The sequence below is a fragment of the Rhinopithecus roxellana genome, chromosome 10 (assembly GCF_007565055.1).
Source record: "Rhinopithecus roxellana isolate Shanxi Qingling chromosome 10, ASM756505v1, whole genome shotgun sequence".
Lineage (NCBI taxonomy): Eukaryota > Metazoa > Chordata > Mammalia > Primates > Cercopithecidae > Rhinopithecus > Rhinopithecus roxellana.
Genome location: NC_044558.1, coordinates 8,295,414 through 8,318,240, shown reverse-complemented (window position 1 = coordinate 8,318,240; position 22,827 = coordinate 8,295,414). Strand labels below are relative to the sequence as shown.

The window sequence follows — 22,827 nt, the reverse complement described above, 5'->3', positions numbered from 1 at the left end:
ACAAAGTCTTACTCTGTCATCCAGGTGGGGGTGCGGTGACGCTGTCTCAGCTCACTGCAACCTCTGCCTCTCAGGTTCAAGTGATTCTCCTGCCTCAGCCTCCTGAGTAGCTGGGATTATGGATGCGCACCACCACGCCCAACTAATTTTTGTATTTTTAGTAGAGACAGGATTTCACCATGTTGGCCAGGTTGGTCTTGAACTCTTGACCTCGTGATCCGCCCATCTCGGCCTCCCAACATGCCGGAATTACAGGCGTGAGCCACCATGCCCGGCCTATAAATGTTACAGTTTTAGTTTTATGTTTAGGCCTATCATCTATCTCTAGTTTATGTGAATGGTGTGAGATATAATTAAATATTAATTTTTTTCCCATTCGTTCCAGCACCAATTGTTGAAAATGCTATGGTATTGCATTTTTGAAATTAAGGTGACTGTACAAATGGTAATTGATTTCTGCGCTCCCTTTTCAGTTCCATTGTTCAATCCTTATGTTAGTACCGCACTTTTAATTACTGTAGCTTTAGTAAGTCTTGAAGTCTTGTCGTTGTAGGTCCTCCAATTTTGTTGTTGTTTTTCAAGCTTGATGTGAATATTCTAAATCCTCTGCATTTCCATTATAAATATTAGAATTATCTTACCAGTTTCCACAGAAAAATTTGGTAAAATTGTGATTGGGATTTCATTGAATCTATGGATCAATTTGGAAAGAAATGATACCTAAACAGTATTGAGTCTTCAAATATATGAATTTGGTGCATTTTCCTTCTTATTTAGGCCTTTTAAAATTTCTTTTTAGGCTGGGCGTGGTGGCTCACACCTGTAATATTGCACTTTGGGAGTCTGAGACGGGCGGAGACCAGCCTGGCCAACATGGTGAAACCCCATCTCTACTAAAAATGCAAAACTTAGCCAGGTGTGGTGGCGGATGCCTGTAGCCCCAGCTAGTTGGGAGGCTGAGGCAGCAGAATTGCTTCAACTTGCTCAGGAGGCGGAGGTTGCAGTGAGCCGAGATACCGCCATTGCACTCCAGCCTGGGCAGCAAGAGCAAAACTCTGTCTCAAAAAATAATAATAATAAAAATAAAAATTTCAGGCCAGGTGTGGAGGCTCACACCTGTAATCCCAGCACTTTGGGAGGCCGAGGTAGGCGGATCACCTGAGGTAGGGGGATCACCTGAGGTTGGGAGTTCGAGACCAGCCTGAGCAACGTGGACAAACCCCTTCTCTATGAAAAATACAAAATTCGCTGGGTGTGGTGGTGCATGCCTGTAATCCCAGCTACTCGGGAGGCTGAGGCAGGATAATCGCTTGAACCCAGGAGGCGGAGGTTGCAGTGAGCCGAGATCACGCATTGCACTCCAGCCTGGGCAACAAGAGCAAAACTCCGTCTCAAAAATAAAATTTCTTTTTAGTTCTGTTTTATAGTTTTCAGTTCAGAAGTCTTACACATATTTTGTTAAATTTATTTCTAGATATGTTTCTTACCTTTATTGTAAAATGGAGCCATCATTTGCATCATTCATTACTCCGTATGAAATGTGTTATTACTCTGCCTGCTTTCAAGATTTTCTCTTTATTTTTTTTAGCAGTTTGCCTGTGGTGTATCTAGGCATCATTTTATTTGTATTTATCCTTAGATTTATCCTTGAGATTTGCAGAGCTTCTTAAATCTGTACATTTATGTCTGTCAGCCAGTTTGGAAAATTTGGAGCTATTAGTTTTAAAAATATTTCTTCTGTTCCATTCTCTTTCACTTCTTCTGGGATCAATTATATGTGAGTTAGACATTTTGGTATTAGCCCACAGGAACCTGAGGTTCTTTCAATCTTTTCAGTCTTTTTTTCCTCGAAGTTTGCATTTTGTGAGCCGGAGTGACAAATCATTCAGGATGATTTTTGAGATTCCTACTTCAAGAGTAGTTCCGAATCTTTTGCAGGTGTAGAAAAGTCTGGCTTCTAATTCTACTGGAAGGCCTTTTTGTAGGGGAGACGGTTGTGTGTCCCTTGGCTTTTAAATTTTCTCTTGTGTCTTTCACAGCACAGTTTTCAGAGGGTGCCCTTTGTTTTTCTTTTTCTTTTTTTTTTATTTGAGGCGGAGTCTCACTCTATAGCCAGGCTGGAGTGCAGTGACGCAATCTCCGCTCACTGCTACCTCCGCTTCCCGAGTTCAAGTGATTCTCCTGTCTCAGCCTCCTGAGTAGCTGGGACTACAGGCACCTGCCACCACGCCCAGCTAATTTTTGTATTTTTAGTAGAGATTAAAAATACAAACCCAGCAGGTTTGTACAAAGCCCAGGAGGTTGTGGCTGCAGTCTCACGTTCATCCCATCATCAGATTTCCCCCATTGTCCTAATAATATTCTTTGTGGCTTTTCTTTATCCCTGATCCAAAGTTTCTTCAAAGATTACACAGTGCATTTAGTTTTCATGTCTCTTAAGCCTTTATTTATTTATTTTCTGAGATGGAGTCTTGCTCCGTTACCCAGACTGGAGTTCAGTGGCACCATCTTGGCTCAGTGTAGCCTCCACCTGCTGGTTTCAAGTGATTCTCCTGCCTCAGCCTCACAAGTCGCTGGGACTACAGATGTGCGCCACCACGCCCAGCTAATTTTTATATTTTTAGTAGAGACGGGATTTTTCCCATTTTGGCCAGGCTGGTCTTGACCTCCTGAGCTCAGATGATCCACCCGCCTTGGCCTCCCAAAGTGCTGGGATTACAGGCGTGGGCCACTGCACCTGGCCGTAAACCTCTTTTTATATTGAAGAGTCCACCAGCCCTTGTATTTTGTTTTGTTTTTTGAGACAGTGATGCTTTGGAGAGTCCAGGCCAATTGCTTTATAGATTTCAACTTGCTTGATTATTTCCTCATGATTAGATTCGTAGAAATACTACCTCAGTGATTTGACCTTCTTAGTGCATCCATCAGGAAGCACATGATGTGACTGTAATTGGTGACATTAAGTTTGATTACTTAATGATTAAGGTGGTAACTCCCAGCTTTCTACACTGTAAAGGTATCTTTTGCCGCCCTCCTTTTTATTCCCAAGTAGTTGATTTGGAGATTAGTCCTTTACACAGTAGAGGAGGGGGAAGGGAGACAGGAGAGGGGAAGAGAGACAGGAAAGGAAAGCTTGACAACTAAGGGTGAGTTATCAAGCCTGTTGCCACTGGTAGCAACCCACCCTAATTCCATTGGGGAAGCTCGCAGCTTGGTGGCACCCCACAGAGGGGTGAGAGCTTGAGAGTATTTCAACACCAGCTCCTGTCAGGCACCATTTGAGGGCTGCGCCCGGGTGGTTCCATTTTCTGGTGCTTCCAGCTTGCCATAAACAGGTGCAAAGAAGTCTGGATACTAAAGAAAGCTCTCAGGTAACAAGATGCAGATGGCATTTGGAAGTCAGACTAGGGTGCACTATTGTGGTAAGAGCTGAAGGGATGGCCGGGCATGGTGGCTCACACCTGTAATCCCAGCACTTTGGGAGGCTGAGGCAGGTGGATCACCTGAGGTCAGAAGTTCGAGAGCAGCCTGGTCAACATGACGAAACCCCATCTCTACTAAAAATACAAAAATTAGCCAGGTGTGGAGGTGGACGCCTGTAGTCCCAGCTACTCAGGAGGCTGAGGTAGGAGAATTGCTTGAATCTGGGAGGTGGAGGTTGCAGTGAGCCTAGATTGCGCCACTGCACTCCAGCCTGGGCGACAGAGCGACACTGTCTCAAAACAAAACAAAAAGCTGAAGGGATGATTAATAGAGCATTCGTAGTGTCTGCTGTACCTGGGTACCCTAGAACCTAGAGAACCTACAGCTTGAGGCAAGAGCGTATGTGCTATTAATTTTTCAAGAAGTGTACTTTCAGGAAGCAGAGGTAGGGGAAAGATGAGTGAAGGGAGAAGGAAGATTAAGTCAGTTCGAGGGTGCATTTTGAAGCTGGCCACCTTTGGTGCAAGTACAGTTGGTTGCTTGTTCCCCTAAAGCTGTTTTCCAGGAGGATGTATGAATAACTGCACCAGGGCAATCCATCTGAAGGAAGGATGGACGGACCCCTCAGCTTCTGTGTCTCATTGGAAAAAGGTTTGCTTCATGGCAGATTAATTCCCACAGACTTCTGGGCTGTGTATGTGTGGGTACCAGGTAGGTCCCACAGGCCCTCACACCTCCAAGGCAAGGGGCAATCCAAGGGTGGGAAGTGATAGGCACCCAGTATGAGCAGGAGGTAAGGGACCGTGGGGTTGTACCTGTGGGCAGTTGGTCATAACCCAGACGTGTTTGATCAGCCCAGTGACAGCTGGGGTGGAAAAAGTGACCAAGGGCCTCAGGGACACACGAGGCGAAGAAGATTTGAGGTGCTGCATAAGATATGCCTAATGCATTTGGATTCTACCTTTGTTTAACAGATATGCACATATAAAAAACACAGACAAACACAATCACATACACAAAAAGACAACAGCTATCTCTTGGGGAGATCCAGCTGAATTTTACTTCCATATTCTCTGATATGTGTTTAAAGCTTTCTACAATAAAGATATTTTAATTTTATAATGGAGGCTGGGCACAGTGGCTCATGCCTTTAATCTCAGCATTTTGTGAGGCCAAGGCAGGAGGATTGCTTGAGCCCAGGAATTCACAACCAACCTGGGCAACAGAGTGAGACAGTCATCTCTAAAAAAATTTTAAAAAAATTAGCCAGGCATGATAGCACTAACCTGTAGTCCTATCTACTCGGGAGGCTTCAGAGGGAGGATCACCTGAGCCCTGGAGGTCAAGGTTACATTAAGCTATGATTACACCACTGCATTCCAGCTGGGTAACAGAGCAAGACTCTGTCTCTTAAATTTTTTTTTTTTTTTTTTTTACTTTTACAATGGGAAAACCATTGTAGACAGTTTTAGGAAGGAAAGCAGAACAGTAGGCATCTTTTTCAAAGTAAAAGAGCAAAAAAGGCAAAAAATATTTCATGTTTACATTATGGACAAAGACAAGATTGTCCTTCAATAAAAGGCTGAATTTTTTTTTTTTTTTTTTTTTGGAGAAAGAGTCTTGCTCCATCGCCCATACTGGAATGCAGTGGCGTGATCTCGGCTCACTGCAGCCTCCGCCTCCCGGGTTCAAGCGATTCTCCAGCCTCAGCCCCCCGAGAGTAGCTGGAACTACAGGCACATGCCACTGTGTCTCGCTAATTTTTATATTTTTAGTACAGACAGGGTTTCATCATGTTGACAAGGCTGGTCTTCAACTCCTGACCTCAGGTGATCTGCCCACCTCAGCCTCCCAAAGTTCTGGGATTACGGACGCGAGCCACCGTGCCCGACCTGGCTGAGTGTTTTAAGTTATTTATAAAAGTAGAACAAGTTGCTCTTTATTTATTATTATTATTATTTTTGAGATGGAGTCTCATTCTGTTGCCCAGGCTGGAGTGCTGTGGCATGATCTTGGCTCACTGTGACCTCCGCCTCCCGGGTTCAAGTGATTCTGCCTCAGCCTCCCTAGTAGCTGGGATTACAGGGGTGCATCACTACGCCTGGATAATTTTTGTATTTTTAGTAGAGATGGGGTTTCACTGTGTTGACCAGGCTGGTCTCGAACTCCTGACCTCAGGTGATCCACCCGCCTAGGCCTCCCAAAGTGCTGGGATTACAAGTGTGAGCCACTACTCCCGGCCACAGATTGCTCTTTAAATGTGAGACGTGTTCTGGCATGGTGGCTCACACCTGTAATCCCAGCACTTTGGGAGGCTGAGGTGGGTGGATCAGTTGTGGTCAGGAGTTCGAGATCAGGCTGGTGGACATGGTGAAACCCCATCTCTACTTATTTATGTATTTTTTTCAGACGGAGTTTCACTCTTGTTGCCCAGGCCGGACTGCAATGGCGCAATCACGGCTCACCGCAACCTCTGCCTCCCGGGTTCAGGTGATTCTCCTGCTTCAGCCTCCCGAGTAGCTGGGACTACAGGCGCGCACCACCACGCCCAGCTAATTTTTTGTATTTTTAGTAGAGACAGGGCTTCACCATGTTGGCCAGGATGGTCTCTAATTCCTGACCTCAGATGATCCGCCTGCCTCGGCCTCCCAAAGTACTGGGATTACAAGTGTGAGCCACCGCACCTGGCTGGTTTTTTTAAACTTTAAAACGGATTCACTTGGTTTTTCTTCCCTACCCCCCAGCTTTTTTGAGGTATGACTGACAAAAAATTAGGTGTATTTAGGGTGTACAGTGTACAGTGTGATGATTTGATATGTGAACGCATTGTGAAATGATTACCACAGTCAAGGTAATTCACATATCCACCACCTTCCAGAGTTGCCCTCTTAGCTAGTACAGGTTGGGTATTGCTTCTCTGAAATGCTTTGGGACCAGAAGTGTTTTGGACTTCAGATTTTGGAATATTTGCATATATATAATCAAATATCTTGGGAATGGGACCCAAGTCTAAACGTGAAATTCATTTGTTTTCAGAGCCTAAAGATAATTTTTTTTTTTTTTTTGAGACGGAATCTCGCTCTGTCGTCCAGGCTGGAGTGCAGCTCACTGCAAGCTCCACCTCCCGGGTTTACGCCATTCTCCTGCCTCAGCCTCCCGAGTAGCTGGGACTACAGGCGCCTGCCACCTTGCCCAGCTAGTTTTTTGTATTTTTTAGTAGAGACGGGATTTCACCGTGTTAGCCAGGATGGTCTGGATCTCCTGACCTCGTGATCTGCCCGTCTTGGCTTCCCAAAGTGCTGGGATTACAGGCTTGAGCCACCGCGACCGGCCTTTTTTTTTTTTTTTTTTTTTGAGAGTCTCGCTCTGTCGCCCAGGATGGAGTGCCGTGGTGCAATCTCGGTTCACTGCAACCTCTGCCTCCTGGGTTCAGGCGATTCTCCCACCTCAGCCTCCTGAGTAGCTGGAATCACAGGCATGCGCCACCATGCCCAGCTAATTTCTGTATTTTTATAGAGACGTGGTTTCGCTATGCTGGCCATGCTGGTCTCGAACTCCTGACCTCAGCTGATCCACCCGCCTCAGCCTTCCAAAATGCTGGGATTATAGGTGTCAGCAACAGCATCTGGCTGATTATTGTATTTTTCTCTTGGAGAAGCTCAATAAACTGTGTGTTGTGTTTTTGCCATTTTTGGGTTTTTATTTGAGACAAGAGTCAGACGCTCTGTCACCCAGGCTGGAGTGCAGTGGGGTGATCATAGCTCACTGCAGCTTCAAACTCCTGAGCTCAAGCGATCCTCCCGCACGGCCTCCTGAGTAGCACCACACGTGGCTAATTGTTAAATTTTTTGTAGCGATGGGGTTTTGCTGTTTAGGCTGGTCTCAAACTCCTGGGCTCAAGCAGTTCTTCTGCCTCAGGCTCCCAAGGTGCTGGGATTATAGGTTTGAGCCACTGTGCCTGGCCATTACCTGTGTTTTGACTACAGCACATCATGTTGGCACTCAAAACGTTTTGGATTTTGGAGCATTTTGAGTTTTGGATTTTTGGATTAGCAGTGTTCCACCAATAGTAAATTTTTTGTTTGCTTTCCCATAAAGAATATTTTTGTAATTTTGATTTTATAGTTATAAATGTAATATATTCTTATTGTAAAAATCACCTTTAATAGCACCACCATTGGCCGGGCCTGGTGGCTCACGCCTGTAATCCCAGCGCTTTGGGAGGCCGAGGCGGGCGGATTGAGAGATCAGGAGATCGAGACCATCCTGGCTACGACGGTGAAACCCCGTCTCTACTAAAAATACAAAAAAACTAGCCAGGTGTGGTGGCGGCGCCTGTAGTCCCAGCTACTCGGGAGGCTGAGGCAGGAGAATGGCAGGAACCCGGCAGGCGGAGCTTGCAGTGAGCCGAGATCACACCACTGCACTCCAGTCTGGGCGACAGAGCAAGACTCCGTCTCAAAAAAAAAAAGGAGCACCAACACAATAGCAAACATGTTAACAGAAAGGTAGAAGCAGACCTTAAAGAATCTCCAGTAGCTTGAGAGACCGTAGTTGACCACTGAGGAGCTCTGCTCTGGGTTGGAGCAGTGCTTAGAAGTTTGTAAATAACTCTTAGGATATTGCATATATTGTTGTTGTTGTTTTTCCCTATAATGGAGTCTCGCTCTGTCGCCAGACTGGAGTGCAGTGGCTCCATCTCGGCTCACTGCAGGCTCCGCCTCCCAAGTTCAAGCAATTCTTTGCCTCAGCCTCCTGAATAGCTGGGACTACAGGCGCCGCCACCTCGCCCGGCTAGTTTTTTGTATTTTTAGTAGAGACGGGGTTTCACCATGTTAGCCAGGCTGGTCTCCATCTCCTGAACTTGTGATCCGCCCGTCTCGGCCTCCCAAAGTGCTGGGATCACAGGCATGAGCCACTGCGCCCGGCTACATAAGGATGTGATTTTTTAGTAGAGGCTCTTGCCTTTTACTTTAAACATTCTTTGAGGGTTGTTGTTGTTCCTGCCCCCCCTTTTGTTTATATAGAGGTCAACCAGAGTCAAGATGTCTGGGACTGAGGAAGCAGTTCTCAGAGGACATGAAAGCCATCCTGCTGCTGGCAGCGGTGCGGTGTTATGCTTTGGACAGGTAACTGGTTCCTTCATGCCTGGAAAGGTTGAGGTTGAGTAAAGTTAGGGTGCGGCGGTTTGTAGAGCACCGTAGTACATGTGTGAGTAGTACATAGTACATTTACATAGTACATGTGTGAGCTATTTGTTGTTACTGGTTTTTCCTTTAGATGCATTTTTTGGGGGTCTTTTGTGAACTCTGGAGGGCATTTTGGAACATTAGCTATCAAAAGACTGATAGTACTGGGGATTAGATTTAGATTTAAATTTTTTTTGGCGGGGGAGTAGATAACATTTGTATAACATCAAATTCAAAATGAAACTATGTGAAAATCTCCCTATTTCCCATTGCCCCTGTATGCATGCCACCCAGTTCTATTTCTTTTTTTTTCGAGGCTGAGTCTTGCTTTGTCACCCAGGCTGCAGTGCAGTGGTGCAATCTCAGCTCATTGCAGCCTCCACCCCCTGGATTCAAGCAATTCTCCTGCCTCAGCCTCCCAAGTAGCTGGGATTACAGGCATGCGCCACCAAGCCAAAAAAGCTAATTTTTGTATTTTTAGTAGAGATGGGGTTTAACCATGTTGGCCAGGCTGGTCTCGAACTCCAGACCTCAGGTGATCCGCCTGCCTCGGCCTCCCAAAGTGTTCAGATTACAGGCATGAGCCACCATGCCCGGGATTAATTTTTTGTATTTTTAGTAGAGATGTGGTTTCACCATGTTGGCCAGGATGGTCTTGAACTCCTGACCTTGTGATCCGCCCGCCTCGGCCTCCTAAATGCTGAGATTACAGGCATAAGCCACCGCGCCTGCCTCCTTGTCTTTCTTGGAGGCATGGAAAGTTCCTGGGGGTCATATTCCTTGTAGGGACATTGTGTGCATAGAAAAGTTTCTTGCTTTGTCCACCCATACTCCATCTTTATTTTTACCAGAGAGTTGTGAGTATTCATTTCATCCAAACAGGGCAAGGGGGACAAAACCCAAATCAGCAAGCAGTCGTGTGTTTCCGTTTGTGCAGGACAGGAGATTGTTGCGTTGGAGAAGGTGTCCATCTCTGGAAAGGGCAAATGGAAGCAAGGCTTCCCGTCCCTGTGCCGTTTCCATACTCGCTTCCTGTGCTGACGTCGTTTACAGCTCTGAAGCCAGGACATCGTAGCTTCCTATGCTTCAGAAACTTTTATAAGGATGGTAGCAGCAGCTAAGGCAGCAGTTCTCAAAATGTAATCCTGGGACCCAGATTCAGAGTCCCGAAGGTCAAAATTACCTTCATAATAATACTGTTTGCCTCTTTCACACTCATTCTCTCATGAGTGAACGGTAGAGTCTTCAGAGACTGCATAAGTGATACGCGATGTCACTGCTATGATGCCTAATGGCGTGCATGCCTTAAAAGTTTCTCAGTTCATTTCTAATAAGATAAATACAACCCACATAAACAAAGGTTCTGGGGGGTCTTTTTAAGAGTATAAAGGTCGAAAAGCTGGAGACTCAGTGATGTGAGGAATGGTGAAGTGTGAACTGAATTTTCTTTTTTGGGGTTGCAGTGCCAGTACACAGTGGAAGAGTACCAGGCCATCCAGAAGGCCCTGAGGCAGAGGCTGGGCCCAGAATACATAAGTAGCCGCATGGCTGGAGGAGGCCAGAAGGTAGGAGAGTTCATGTGCCTGGAAAGCAGGCATCCAAAGACAGACTCCGATGGCCTTGCCAGTTCCCTCTCTGGGTCCTCAGGGATTTGAAGGCTCCTGTTAACTTCCTGGAGGTCTCCCAGTGTCCCTGGGAGGGGATGGGTTCCCGACTTCATTCTCATCTGAAGGGGCCCAGGCATGGTCTTGACACTTGCGTAACCGCCATCTTAGGATTTTTACATCATCTTTTTTTTTTTTTTTTTTTTTTTTTTTTAAGACAGGGTCTTGCTGTCACCCAGGTTGGAGTCCGACCGGTGGTGTCATCTTGGCTCACTGCAGCCTCCCCCAGACTCAAGCGATCCTTCTGCCTCAGCTTCCTGACTAGCTGGGACTACAGGCACATGCCACCATGCCTGGTTAATTTTTTAATTTTCTGTAGAGACGACATCTCGCCATGTTGCCCAGGCTGGTCTCGAACTGCTGGGCTCAAGTGATCCTCCCACCTCAGCCTCTCAAAGTGCTGGGATTACAGGTGTGGGCCACCATGCCCAGCCTTTACACCATTAAAAAAAAAATGTTCGTTTTGCCATTTGCTTCTTTTTTTTTGAATTAAACGCTTTTTAAAGAACTTATGATTGACACATAATTGCATATCATTTGCTTCTAATTTTAACTTCTGTGACTATTTTTGGTCTTCCATAAAATAACGTCAAACCGAGATTTATACTTTCTGCAAACTGAATTTTAGCAGCTGCTGGGTGAGTTCCTCCTCCCAACAGACCGTTAGTTCTCGCAGGCACCATCTAGAAGATGTTTGAAATAAATTCATTGAGAATTTTCTTGAAAAATAATTTTTTTTTGAGATACTGGGTCTCACTGTGCCGCTTAGGCTGGCGTGCAGTGGCATGGTCATGGCTCACCGCAGCCTTGGGCTCCTGGGCTCAAGCGATCCTCCCACCTCCGCCTCCCGAGTAGAATGTTTAAGGGCAGTTTATCCAAAAAAGTAGATGAGGAATAAATTATGTAAATTTTGATTCACATTTAAGTGTGGTAAGGACTTAACCCAGCTTTTCCTTAAAAACATTTCTTTTCTAGGTGTGTTACATTGAGGGTCATCGAGTGATTAATCTGGCCAATGAGATGTTTGGTTACAATGGCTGGGCACACTCCATCACGCAGCAGAATGTGGGTGAGTACGCTCTGCAGCAGTGGGGACTTGTGCATTGTCCAGCTCCTGGTGAAAGGGTGCTGTGAGTGAGGAGGTGAGGTAGGTGGACTTAGTGCCACCAGGAAGAATGGCTGTGGCACAGCGATCAGTGTCCTCTTCAACTTGCTCTCTTTCCCACTCCTAGATTTTGTTGACCTCAACAATGGCAAGTTCTACGTGGGAGTCTGTGCGTTTGTGAGGGTCCAGTTGAAGGTGAGGAGGATGGAGTAGACCTGCCCAGAGGGATCAGTGGGTGGTAGCAGAAGGTGAGCAGGTAGGGAGGTAGGTAGCTGGACAGGGACCCGGGCTGCAGAGTTGTGTCTCAGCCAGTGTTCCCCAGAATGGTGGGATTCAAGTACTGTTGCTCCTGTCTCCCTAAAAGGATGGAAAAACTGTTCTCTTGCACATTTTCAAGTTAACACTTACAAGTTTTCACCACATATAAAAATTGTTGCAAAGGGTATATTTTTTGGCATATGGTAAAATCTGACATTCTAAAATACAATAATTTTACCATCACTGATAAGTTTTTGGTAACTCAACTTTAGGCAAAGCACGTCCTTTTGTTACAGATAAAAACAAAAATTGGATTTTGTTAAGAAGTTGTTTTGCTTAAAGTTACAGTGATTTAAGATGTTAAGTGAGGACTTACCGTAAGTCTGTTAGATCTTTGTTAAATGTTCCAGTGGACTCTCAGTACTATACAGGGTTAGATCTATCATTTATTTGAAGAAATACAATGAACAGGCTTTTTTTTTAATCTTAGAAATTTTACATGGTTCTTTCTTTATCTGAATTTATATTTCCATTCTGTTTCCCTACTGGTTTTTATCCTAATACATATTTATGGTTGAGAGTTTGGCTAGGCGAGGTGGCTCATTCCTGTAATCCCAGCACTTTGGGAGGCTCAGGTGGAAGGATTGCTTGAGCCCAGGGATCTGAGACCAGCCTGGGCAACATGGTGAAAGCCCGTCTCTACTAAAAATACAAAAAATTAGCTGGGCATGGTGGCGCACGCTTGTAGTCCTAGCTACTCAGGAGGCTGAGGTGGGAGGATCACCTGAGCCCGGGAAGTCGAGGCTGTGATGAGCTGTGATTGTGCCACTGAACTCCTGGGTGAAAAAAAAGAAAAATTTTATTGATAGCCTCATTATGCTTCTCTGCCTTTGCATGTGTATAAAAATAAAAGTATTGGTAAATTTTCAGTGCACTTAAGGCTCTAAATATTAAGAGATTTCTTTTGGATTTAGTTATATTATAGCTACTGCTAACACACAGTTGACCAGACAATTGTATTTATGGTGAAGAGAAAACATAAATATAGCAAAATTTTGATAACTTAGAAAAATTAAAGATTTGAAATCTTGCCACAAAAATAAAAAATATAAAATTTATGGAAAATGAATATCTTAATGAGATGGATAGTGCTGTTTTTTCAGTTAGTTTAGTTAGTTTATATATCCATATAGCCATAATTGAATATTACTTTTTTTTTTTTTTTTTTTTTTTGAGACGGAGTCTCGCTCTGTCGCCCGGGCTGGAGTGCAGTGCCGGATCTCAGCTCACTGCAAGCTCCGCCTCCCGAGTTTATGCCATTCTCCTGCCTCAGCCTCCCGAGTAGCTGGGACTACAGGCGCCAGTCACCTCGCCCAGCTAGCTTTTTGTATTTTTTAGTAGAGATGGGGTTTCCCCGTGTTAGCCAGGATGGTCTCGAACTCCTGACCTCGTGATCCGCCCATCTCGGCCTCCCAAAGTGCTGGGATTACAGGCTTGAGCCACCGCGCCCGGCCGCTTTTTTTTTTTTTTTTTTTTTGAGACAGAGTTTCGCTCTTGTTGCCCAGGCTGGAGTGTAATGGCTTGATCTCAGCTCACCGCCACCTCCACCTCCCGGGTTCAAGCAATTCTCCTGCCTCAGTCTCACGAGTAGCTGGGATTACAGGCATGCGCCACGTGCCTGCCTAATTTTTTGTGTGTGATTTTAGCAGAGATGGGTTTCTCCATGTTGGTCAGGCTGGTCTTGGACTCACGACCTCAGGTGATCCACCTGCCTCATCCTCCCAAAGTGCTGGGATTACAGGTGTGAGCCACCGTGCCCAGCCTGCTTATTTCTTTATGAACAATTCAGCATTAATTCTATTCTGACTTATTTTTCTAAATAGTAATAGAAAACCTTGTGTCAATGAATGAGTAGCTGAGAATGGAAAGAGTTTTGTTACAGTGTCACTCATTTATTTGAGTGCTTTCTGAGTTATTTTTTAAAAATCACTGAGTGCTATCATCAAACATTGTATTTAATTCTCAATCAGCGAATGATGTGTTCTGGTTCACCTTCACTTTTGATGAACAGCAGGAGCTGGATGCCACCTGCCTTCCAAAGGGATTTGCTCTCCAATCCTTAGAGACCATTAGATCCAATATTCAAATTATCCCTTTTTTTGATATCCCAGAGGGATTTTTTTTGAGATGGAGTCTCACTCTGTCGTCCAGGCTGGAGTGCAGTGGCAGGATCTCGGCTCACTGCAACCTCTGCCTCCTGGGTTCAAGTGATTCTCCTGCCTCAGCCTCCTGAGTAGCTGGGATTACAGGTGCCTGCCATCACACCTGGCTAATTTTTGTATTTTTAGTAGAGACGGGGTTTCACCATGTTGACCAGGCTGGTCTTGAACTCCTGACCTCAAGTGATCCACCTGCGTCGGCCTCCAAAGGGTTGGGATTACAGGTGTGAGCCACCACGCCCAGCCTGGCCGTTCCAGAGGTTTTTTACCTTAGGGTAATGCACACTGGTAGGATTTGGGGTGGGTTTCTAATGTGCCCTTTGTGTGTCAGAGGGAAGTTGGGAAGGGAGGATCATCTTGACACCTTGACCACAGGCACATGTCCAGGCAGACCAGGTCTAGGAAGCAGCACTGACAGTGGATTCTCACCCAGGCTTCTGCCCATGCCTCTGTGGCAAGGCTGCTAGGTGGCAGATTCCTGCTTTGAACGCTGCTGCTTGAGGAAAGGGGGAGTTGTGGCGCACCTGCCGGTCTTGTGTTTGAGTTTGAACTCCTTTTCTGCCCCCAGGATGGTTCCTATCACGAAGATGTTGGTTATGGTGTTAGTGAGGGCCTCAAGTCCAAGGCCTTATCTCTGGAGAAGGCAAGGAAGGAGGCGGTGACAGATGGGCTGAAGCGAGCCCTCAGGTGAGTGCGGGGCTGGGAGTCTAACCTGTGTCATTTCAGCGCTTGCTTCAGAGCAGGTTTCGGTTGTTTTTGGAAGAGGTAATACAGCCACATGGTTCAAAAATCTAAGCAACATGGAAGATAAGTCTCACCCCTGCCCCGGCTCCTGTCTGCCCTGTTTTTCCACTTTCGTTAGTATGTTTTCAATGTTTCTGTTTCAGGCTTCCCTCGCAGGAATAAGTGGTAGAATCCTGCGTTCTCTCTTCTCTGCACACTCAGTCATGTGTGCCAGAGACCTTCGCCCTCCTACTGCGAGTGCACGGACAGCACCCTCATCCTCTCCGTGCGCCTCAGCAGCCCTCCGCTATGCACAGTAGCATAGTTGACTTAGTTACACAGTCACGCGGATGTCTGCGTTGGTCCATTTATGTTGTCATGCAGGAATACCAGAGGCTGGGTGATTTATAAATAAAGGAGGTTTGATTGGCTTATGGTTGTGTGGACTGTACTGGAAGCCTGGTGCCAGCATCCACTTCTGGTGAGGCCTCAGGAAACTTCTAATCATGGCAGAAGGCGGAGAGGGAACATGGAGAGGAGGAGCAAGAGAGACAGGGAAGAGGTCCCAGGCTTATTTATTTATTTTATGTTTGTTTTTCATTTTTTGAGACAGGATCTTGCTTTGATGCATAGGCTGGGGTGCAGTGGTGCCAGCATTGCTCACTGCAACCTTGAACTCCTGGGCGTAAGTGATCTTCCTGCTTCAGCCTCCCGAGTAGCTGGGATCCCAGGCACATGACACCACCCCCAGTTAATTAAAAATTTTTTTTTTTTTTTTTTTTTTTGTAGAGACAGGGTCTCCCTATGTTGCCTAGGCCGGTCTGAAACTCCTGGACTCAAGTCATCCTCCTGCCTTGTGCCTCCCAAAGTGCCAGGATTACAGGCATGACCCGTCATGCCCAGCCCCATACTCTAACCACCAGATCTCTCGTGAACTGAGAGAGAAGTCACTGAACACCAAGGGGGTGGCACTAAGCTGTTTATGACGAATCCACCCCCAGGATCCAGTGCTTCCCACCAGGCCGCACCTCCAGCATTGGAGGCCGCGTTCCAACGTGAAATTGGGAGGGAATAAACAGGAAACCGTATCCATGTCTTTGAGAATTGAAGTGAATTGAACCAGAAAAACCTGTGAATTCTGTGGGGGAGTCCGCAGACCCCAAGTTAAGAACTTTGCTCATGGAAGGTTGTGCCCTTGAGCCCCCAGTCCCCAAGTGTGTGTCGCCTACTCCTGCTGGGAAATTGGAGCATTCTTTGGAGAAAAAAAAAAAAAAAGGAAAACTCTCTGCAGTGGCTGATGGGTTTTGTGAATGGTGCCTCAGTCTTCATCACCTCTGTGCAGGCAGGGATTTGTGTCTTGTTCTCACTGCAGTATTCTCAGAAACTAACATGGTGCAGGAACACGCTAGATGCTTACCCGACGTCAGTGGGGAACGCATGTTAGGGTCCATTTTCTCTGCTGCACCTGAGAAGCAACCTGTACAAAAGTTGTAAGTCTATTCTCTGATACTCATGTGTAACCATTCTTAACCCTGGTTCACTTTGTTTCCCCTCTTGCCCTTAGGAGTTTTGGAAACGCACTTGGAAACTGTGTTCTGGACAAAGACTACCTGAGGTCCCTAAATAAGCTTCCACGCCAGGTACATCAGACATGGATGAGTGCAGTGCGGATGATGCAGCCAGCTTCTGTGGCGTGAGTTGAGTGCTTGGAGGATGCAAGGAGAAGAAGTGAGGACTCAGCCATTTAGAGGGTCTGGAATGTTTATTTCAGATTTTGAATGTCAGAGCTAGCAGGAACTAATCACAACAGTTTACTTTTTTTAACATCACATCATTTGACGGGAATGTGAGATGGGGAGCATTTGTGTTACGTGTAGGTAGAGAACTGTGGTTGGGGGTAGTCTATGAAGCCTACCCCCTCTGCAGCACCGCTGTCCTTCCCAGACACTCCCAGCCTCACTGTTGAGCCTTCTTTGTTTTCCTTAGTTCTGGTGTCATTAAGATTTAGATGCCCATTATTTCTGTCAGTACCTGTCACGTGATCTGAGCATTTGCCTTTGGAGAATGGGGTCTGTGGCTGGGCAGCCCTGGAGTCACACCTGACTTGCGATGAGTAGCTTCTGGAGTGTTCCTCCTGCCTCATCTGCTCTCCGAGGTCCCTGCCATGTCACCCCGCAGGGCAGCATTTCCATCCTGTGCCTGAGATTCTTTTCCTCATGGAGCCCCACAAGGTGTGTATCTCTGGGCATCTGTAAAAACTCCTTTAAAAAATCATTTGTAAACATGATTGGATTCAGTTTGCTAATAATTTGTTAGGCATTTTTTTTTTTTTTTTTTGAGACGGAGTCTTGCTCTGTCACCCAGGCTGGAGTGCAGTGGTGTGATCTCGGCTCACTGCAAGCTTCGCCTCCTGGGTTCACACTGTTCTCCTGCCTCAGCCTCCCAAGTAGTTGGGACTACAGGCGCCGCCACCACGCCTGGCTAATTTTTGTATTTTTAGTAGATGGGGTTTCTCCCTGTTGACCAGGCTGGTCTTGAACTCCTGACCTCAAGTGATCCGCCTGCCTGGGCGTCCCAAAGTTCTGGGATGACAGGCATGAGCCACTGCACCCGGCCTTTTCTTTTTTTAAATTGTAGTAAAACACATCACATGTTAACTATTTTTAGTGTATGGTTGAGTAGCGTTAAGTGTATTCACATTGTTGTGAAATTGATCTGCAGAACTAAGACTCTATACCCCTAAAACAAGAACTCCACATTTCCCCCTTTTCCCAGACCCTTGTAACTACTTCCACTTTCTTTCTTTTTTTTTTTTTTTTTTATTTATTTTTTGAAAGATGAGGTCTTGCTCTGTCACCCAGGCTGGAATGCAGGAGTGCAATCCTAATTCACTGCATCCTTGAACTCCTGGGCCCAAGGGATCCTCCTGGATCCTCCTGCCTCAGCCTCTCAAGTGGCGAGGACTACAGGTATGTGCCACCACACCTAGCTACTTTATTTTTTAAACAATTATTATATTTTTTTGTAGAGACAGAATTTCTCAGGGCTGGTCTTGAACTACTGGGCTCATGTGATCCTCCTGCGTCGGCCTCCCAAAGCGCTGGGATTACAGCATGGGCCACTGCACCTGGACCCAGCTAATTAACTTTTTTTTTTTTTTTTTAAGAGATGAGCTCTTACTGTGTTGCCGAGGATGGTCTTGATTTTTTTTTTTTTTTTTCTTTTATAAAAAATGAGGCTGGGCGCTGTGGCTCCTGCCTGTCATCCCAGCACTTTGGGAGGCCAAGGTGGTTAGATCCCTTGAGCCCAGGAGTTTGAGACCAGCCTGGCCAAATGGTGAAACCCTGTCTCTAATAAAAAATACGGCCAGGCACAGTGGCTCACGCCTGTAATCCCAGCACTTTGGTAGGCTGAGGCGGGCAGATCACGAGGTCAGGAGATCGAGACCATCCTGGCCAACACAGTGAAACCCCATCTCTACTAAAAATACAAAAAATTAGCCGGGCGAGGTGGTGGATGCCTGTAGTCCCAGCTACTCGGGAAGCTGAGGCAGGAGAATGGCGTGAGCCCGGGAGGCTGAGCTTGCAGTGAGCTGAGATCGCGCCACTGCACTCCAGCCTGGGCAACAGAGCGAGACTCCATCTCAAAAGAAAAAGAAAAAAGAAAAAATATAAAAATTAGCTGGGCATGGTGGTCAGCCTGCCTGTAATCCCAGGTCTTCCGGAGACTGGGGCATGAGAATCGCTTGAATCTGGGAGGTGGAAGCTGCAGTGAGCCGAGATCATGCCACTGTACTCCAGCCTGGGAGACGGAGTGAGATTCTGTCTCAAAATAATAATAATAAAATAAAAATAAAATAAATTTCTTTTGTGGACATGGAGTTTTGCTGTTTCCCTGGCTAGTCTCAAACTCCTGGCCACAAGCGATCCTCCCACTCGGCCTCCGTAAGTGCTGAGATTGTAGGTGTGTGTGTCTCTTTCCTGTTTCTATGAATTTGTCTACTCTGGACACCTCATATAAATGGAATCACATAATTTTTGTCTTTTTGTGACTGGCTTATTTCACTTAGCATGAATGCCCTTAAGATCCATCCATGTAGTCATGTGTATCAGAATTCCCTTCTTTTTAGGGCTGACTATTGCATCGTATAGACCACAGTTTGTTCATTGGTCAAGGGACATTTGGGTTACTTTCAACCTCCTGGCTATTGTGAATAATGCTGCTGTGAACGTGGGTGTGTAACCCTTTGAGATCCTGTTTTCAATTCTTTTAGACGTGTTCTGAAGGGGATTGCTGGGTCGTATGTAACCCTGTTTTTCAGTTTTCGAGGAGCTGCCATACCGATTTTCATAGCAGTTGCCTCATTTGACAATTCCAGCAGCTGTGCACATGAGTTCAGGTTTTTCTAAATCCTAACCAGCACGTGTTATTTTCTGAGTTTTTGGCTTTTTTTTTTTTTTTTGAGTAGCCATCTTAATGGGTGTGATATTTTATTGTGATTATGAGTTGCATACCCCTGATGATTAGTGATGTTGACCATATTTTCTTTCTTGAGACAGTCTCACTCTGTTGCCCAGGCTGGAGTGCAGTGGCACCATCTTGGCTCACCACAACCTCCGCCTCTGTGTTCAAATAATTCTACTGTCTCAGCCTCCCAAGTAGCTGGGACTATAGAGGTGCCCGCCACCATGCCAGGCGGAGAATACAAAAAAATTTACCATGTTGCCCAGGCTGGTCTCAAACCCCCAACCTCAAGTGATCCACCTGCCTCGGCCTCCCAGATGCTGGGATAACGGGCAGCCACATGTGGCCCGACTCCTGTTTCTGTTGCGCGTTTTCGTATGGTTTTTGTACTTTCTCTTTCACTTATGTCTGCTCTCCTCTTTTTAGAATTTCCTTTCTTCTGCTAGCTTTGGGTATAGCTTTTGTTTCTAGTTCTTTGAGGTAGAACGTAGATTTGAGATCTCCTTTTTTTAAAAAAATGTGTGTGTAACTTCCCTCTTAAGAGTTTTCACCGCACCCCAGAAGTTTGGAATGTTGTGTTGTGTCATTTGGTGTGTTGTGTTGTGGTATTCATTTGTCTCAAGGAATTACTTCTAAGTTTCCTTGTTACGTTTCCTTTAAGAGTGTGGTGATTCGTGGATTTTCCAGTTCTCTTTTTGCTGTTGATTTCTAGTTTAATTCCGTTGTGACTGAAAAGATACTTTATATGATTTCCATCTTGAATTTGTTAGGACTGGTTGTGTGGCCTGACATGCGGTCTGTCTTGTTGCATGTGTACTTGTGAAGAATGTATTTTTTGCTGTTGGTAGGTGGGATGTTATGTATATGACTGTTAGGTCCAGTTGGCCTATAGTATTGTTCAAATACTCTATCGCCTTATTCATCTTTTGGTTGTTTTATCCAGTATTGAAAGTTAGGTAGTGAAGTCTACTATTATTGTGTTGCTTTTATTTCACCTTACAATCCCATCAAAGTTTGCTTCATATATTTAGGACCTCTGGTGTTTGGTGCATAAATATTTATAATCGTTATATCTTCTTGGTGAATTGACATTCTTTTTTTTTTTTTTTTGAGACGGAGTCTCGCTCTGTTGCCCAGGCTGGAGTGCAGTGGCACAATCTCGGCTCACTGTAAGCTCCGCCTCCCGGGTTCACGCCATTCTCCTGCCTCAGCCTCCCGAGTAGCTGGGACTACAGGCGCCCGCCACCTCGCCCGGCTAGTTTTGTGTATTTTTAGTAGAGACGGGGTTTCACCGTGTTAGCCAGAATGGTCTCGAATCTCTTGACCTCGTGATCTGCCCGTCTCGGCCTCCCAAAGTGCTGGGATTACAGGCGTGAGCCACCGCACCCGGCTGACATTCTTATCATTATATAATACCCTCTTCTCCTATAATAGTTTTTTGTTTTTTGAGATGGAGTCTTGCTCTGCTGCCCAGGTTGGAGTGCAGTGGTGTGATCTCGGCTCACTGCAACCTCCACCTCCCGGGTTTAAGCAATTCTCCTACCTCAGCCTCCTGAGTAGCTGGAACTACAGGCGTGTGCTACCATGCCCAGCTAATTTTTCTTTTTTTTTTTTTTTTGAGACTTCTGGTTGCCCAGGCTGCAGTGCAATTGTGTGATCTCAGCTCACTGCAATCTCTGCCTCCCAGGTTCAGGCGATTCTTCTACCTCAGCCTCCCAGCTAACTGGGACTACAGGTGTGTGCCACCACGCCCAGGTAATTTTTTGTATTTTGTAGAGACAGAGTTTCACCAAGTTGGTCAGGCTGATCTCAAACTCCCGACCTCGGGTGATCTGCCCACCTCGGCCTCCCAAGGTGCTGGGATTACAGGCGTGAGCCACCGCACCCAGCCCTAATTTTTTATTTATTTATTTTTTTTAGACAGAGCCTTGCTCTGTTGCCCAGGCTAGAGTGCAGTGGTGGTATCTTGGCTCACGGCAACCTCTGCCTCCCAGGTTTAAGCGATTCTCGTGCCTCAGCTTCCTGAGTAGCTGGACTACAGGTACCCGCCACCATGCCCAACTAATGTTTTGTATTTTTAGTAGAGCAGTGTTTTGCTGTGTTGGCCAGGCTGGTCTCAAACTCCTGGGCTCAAGTGATCAATCCACCTGCCTTGTCCTCCCAAAGTGCTGGGATTACAGGTATAAGCCACTGAGCCTGGTCCCAAATTTCTCTTTTTTTTTTTGTTGAGACAGAGTTTCACTCTTGTCACTGAGGCTGGAGTGCAATCACGGCAACCTCTGCCTCGTGGGTTCAAACCATTCTCCAGCCTTAGCCTCCCAAGTAACTGGAATTATAGGCGCCCACCACCACGCCTGGCTAATTTTTGTATTTTTAGTAGAAATGGGGTTTCACCATGTTGGCCAAGGTGATTTTGAACTCCTGACCTCAAGTAATCCACCTGCCTCAGCCTCCCAAAGTGTTGGGATTACAGGCGTGAGCCACCATTTCATAAGTGAGCGCAGCTATTCACCTCCCGGATAGGGAAACAGAGCTTTACCAGCAGCCCAGAAGCCCCATTTTGCCCTCTTCCAGTCACTGCCTTGCTTTCTTTTTTTCAAAAGTAACTACTGTCCTGTCTTCTATTCTGACTTTCATAGATTTTTTCCTGTTTTTGAACTTTATGTATGTAGAGTTCACACATGGAATTGTACTGTAAGTGGAATTGTACAGTTTACATTTTAAGAAAATTGACCGAAGTATTAAAAAGAACATGTAGACAAGTGCACATATCATCCATGCTCTGCTTGATGAATTTTCAAACCAAACACATCCACGTAGCCAACATCTGAATCAAGACAGGACATTGCCAGTACCTAGAAGGCCCAGCTGTGTTCCTTGCAGTCATTGCCATCCCCTGCCCTCCTTCCCACTACGGAGCAAAGCACTTTTAACAACACAGACTGGCCGGGTGTGGTGACTCACTCCTGTAATCCCACCACTTGGAGAGGCCAAGGAGGAAGGACGGCTTGAGCCCAGGAGTTGGAGACCAGCCAGGACAACATAGTGGGACCCTGTCTCTACAAAATAAATATAAAAATTAGCTGGGCCTGGTGGTGCACGCCTGTAGTCCCAGCTACTTGGAAGGCTGAGCTGGGAGAATCATTTGAGCCTAGGAGGCCCAGGCTGCAGTGAGCTGTGACTACGCCACTGCACTCCAGCCTGGGCCACAGAGCGAGACCCTCTCTCAAAAACAAACAAAAACAAAGCCACAAATTTGTTTTTATTGTTATGTACTTTTTTGCAATACTACAGTTTGAACTTTTTGTATCTTATTGAATTCAGCATGGTTGTGAGGTTCGTTCATGGTGCGTGCAGCAGTTGCATTGCTGTATAGTTTTCTTTTGCATGAGTATGTGGCAGTTTACTTTTCTAGTCCTTTCCTAGTAGACATTTTGGTCTGTGTAGCTTTGGATGTTGTGAATGGAGCTGCTGTTGGCGTTCTGCTGTACATTCGCGCTCATTTTTGTTGGGAATCATTGGGTGAGAAGATAGGTACATGTTTAGTTTTAGCAGGTTCTTCCCGTGTTCCTGTATGGCTGTGTTCACACCCCACATGGCATTGTGTAAGTTCCAGTTGTTCCGTATCTTTGACAGCACTTGGTATTGACAGTCGTTCAGAGTTTTCAAAGCTCATTTCTTTTTTTTGAGACAGTCTTGCTCCTGTCGCCCAGGCTGGAGTGCAGTGGTGCGATCTCGGCTCGCTGCAAGCTCTGCCTCCCGGGTTCAGGCGATTCTCCTGC

At 46.0% G+C, this 22,827-nt stretch overlaps 1 protein-coding gene across 7 annotated transcripts in view; it reads left to right on the top strand.

Annotated features, from left to right (window-relative positions):
* Window positions 1-22,827, top strand: part of RAD52 (RAD52 homolog, DNA repair protein) — a 37,919-nt gene that overhangs the window by 8,185 nt on the left and 6,907 nt on the right. For 4 of the 7 annotated variants that reach the window (XM_030938661.1, XM_010363535.2, XM_030938660.1 and 1 more), the window contains exons 2-7: window positions 8,451-8,552; window positions 10,076-10,177; window positions 11,252-11,345; window positions 11,509-11,576; window positions 14,427-14,545; window positions 16,146-16,221. In XM_030938661.1, the coding sequence (XP_030794521.1) occupies window positions 8,469-8,552; window positions 10,076-10,177; window positions 11,252-11,345; window positions 11,509-11,576; window positions 14,427-14,545; window positions 16,146-16,221 (543 nt within the window). In that variant the 5' untranslated portion in view covers window positions 8,451-8,468. Of the gene's footprint in view, window positions 1-3,843; window positions 4,075-6,060; window positions 6,178-8,450; window positions 8,553-10,075; window positions 10,178-11,251; window positions 11,346-11,508; window positions 11,577-14,426; window positions 14,546-16,145; window positions 16,222-22,827 lie in introns of those variants that run through there. The other 3 variants (XR_004059537.1, XM_030938658.1, XM_010363537.2) reach the window with 3 other exon arrangements.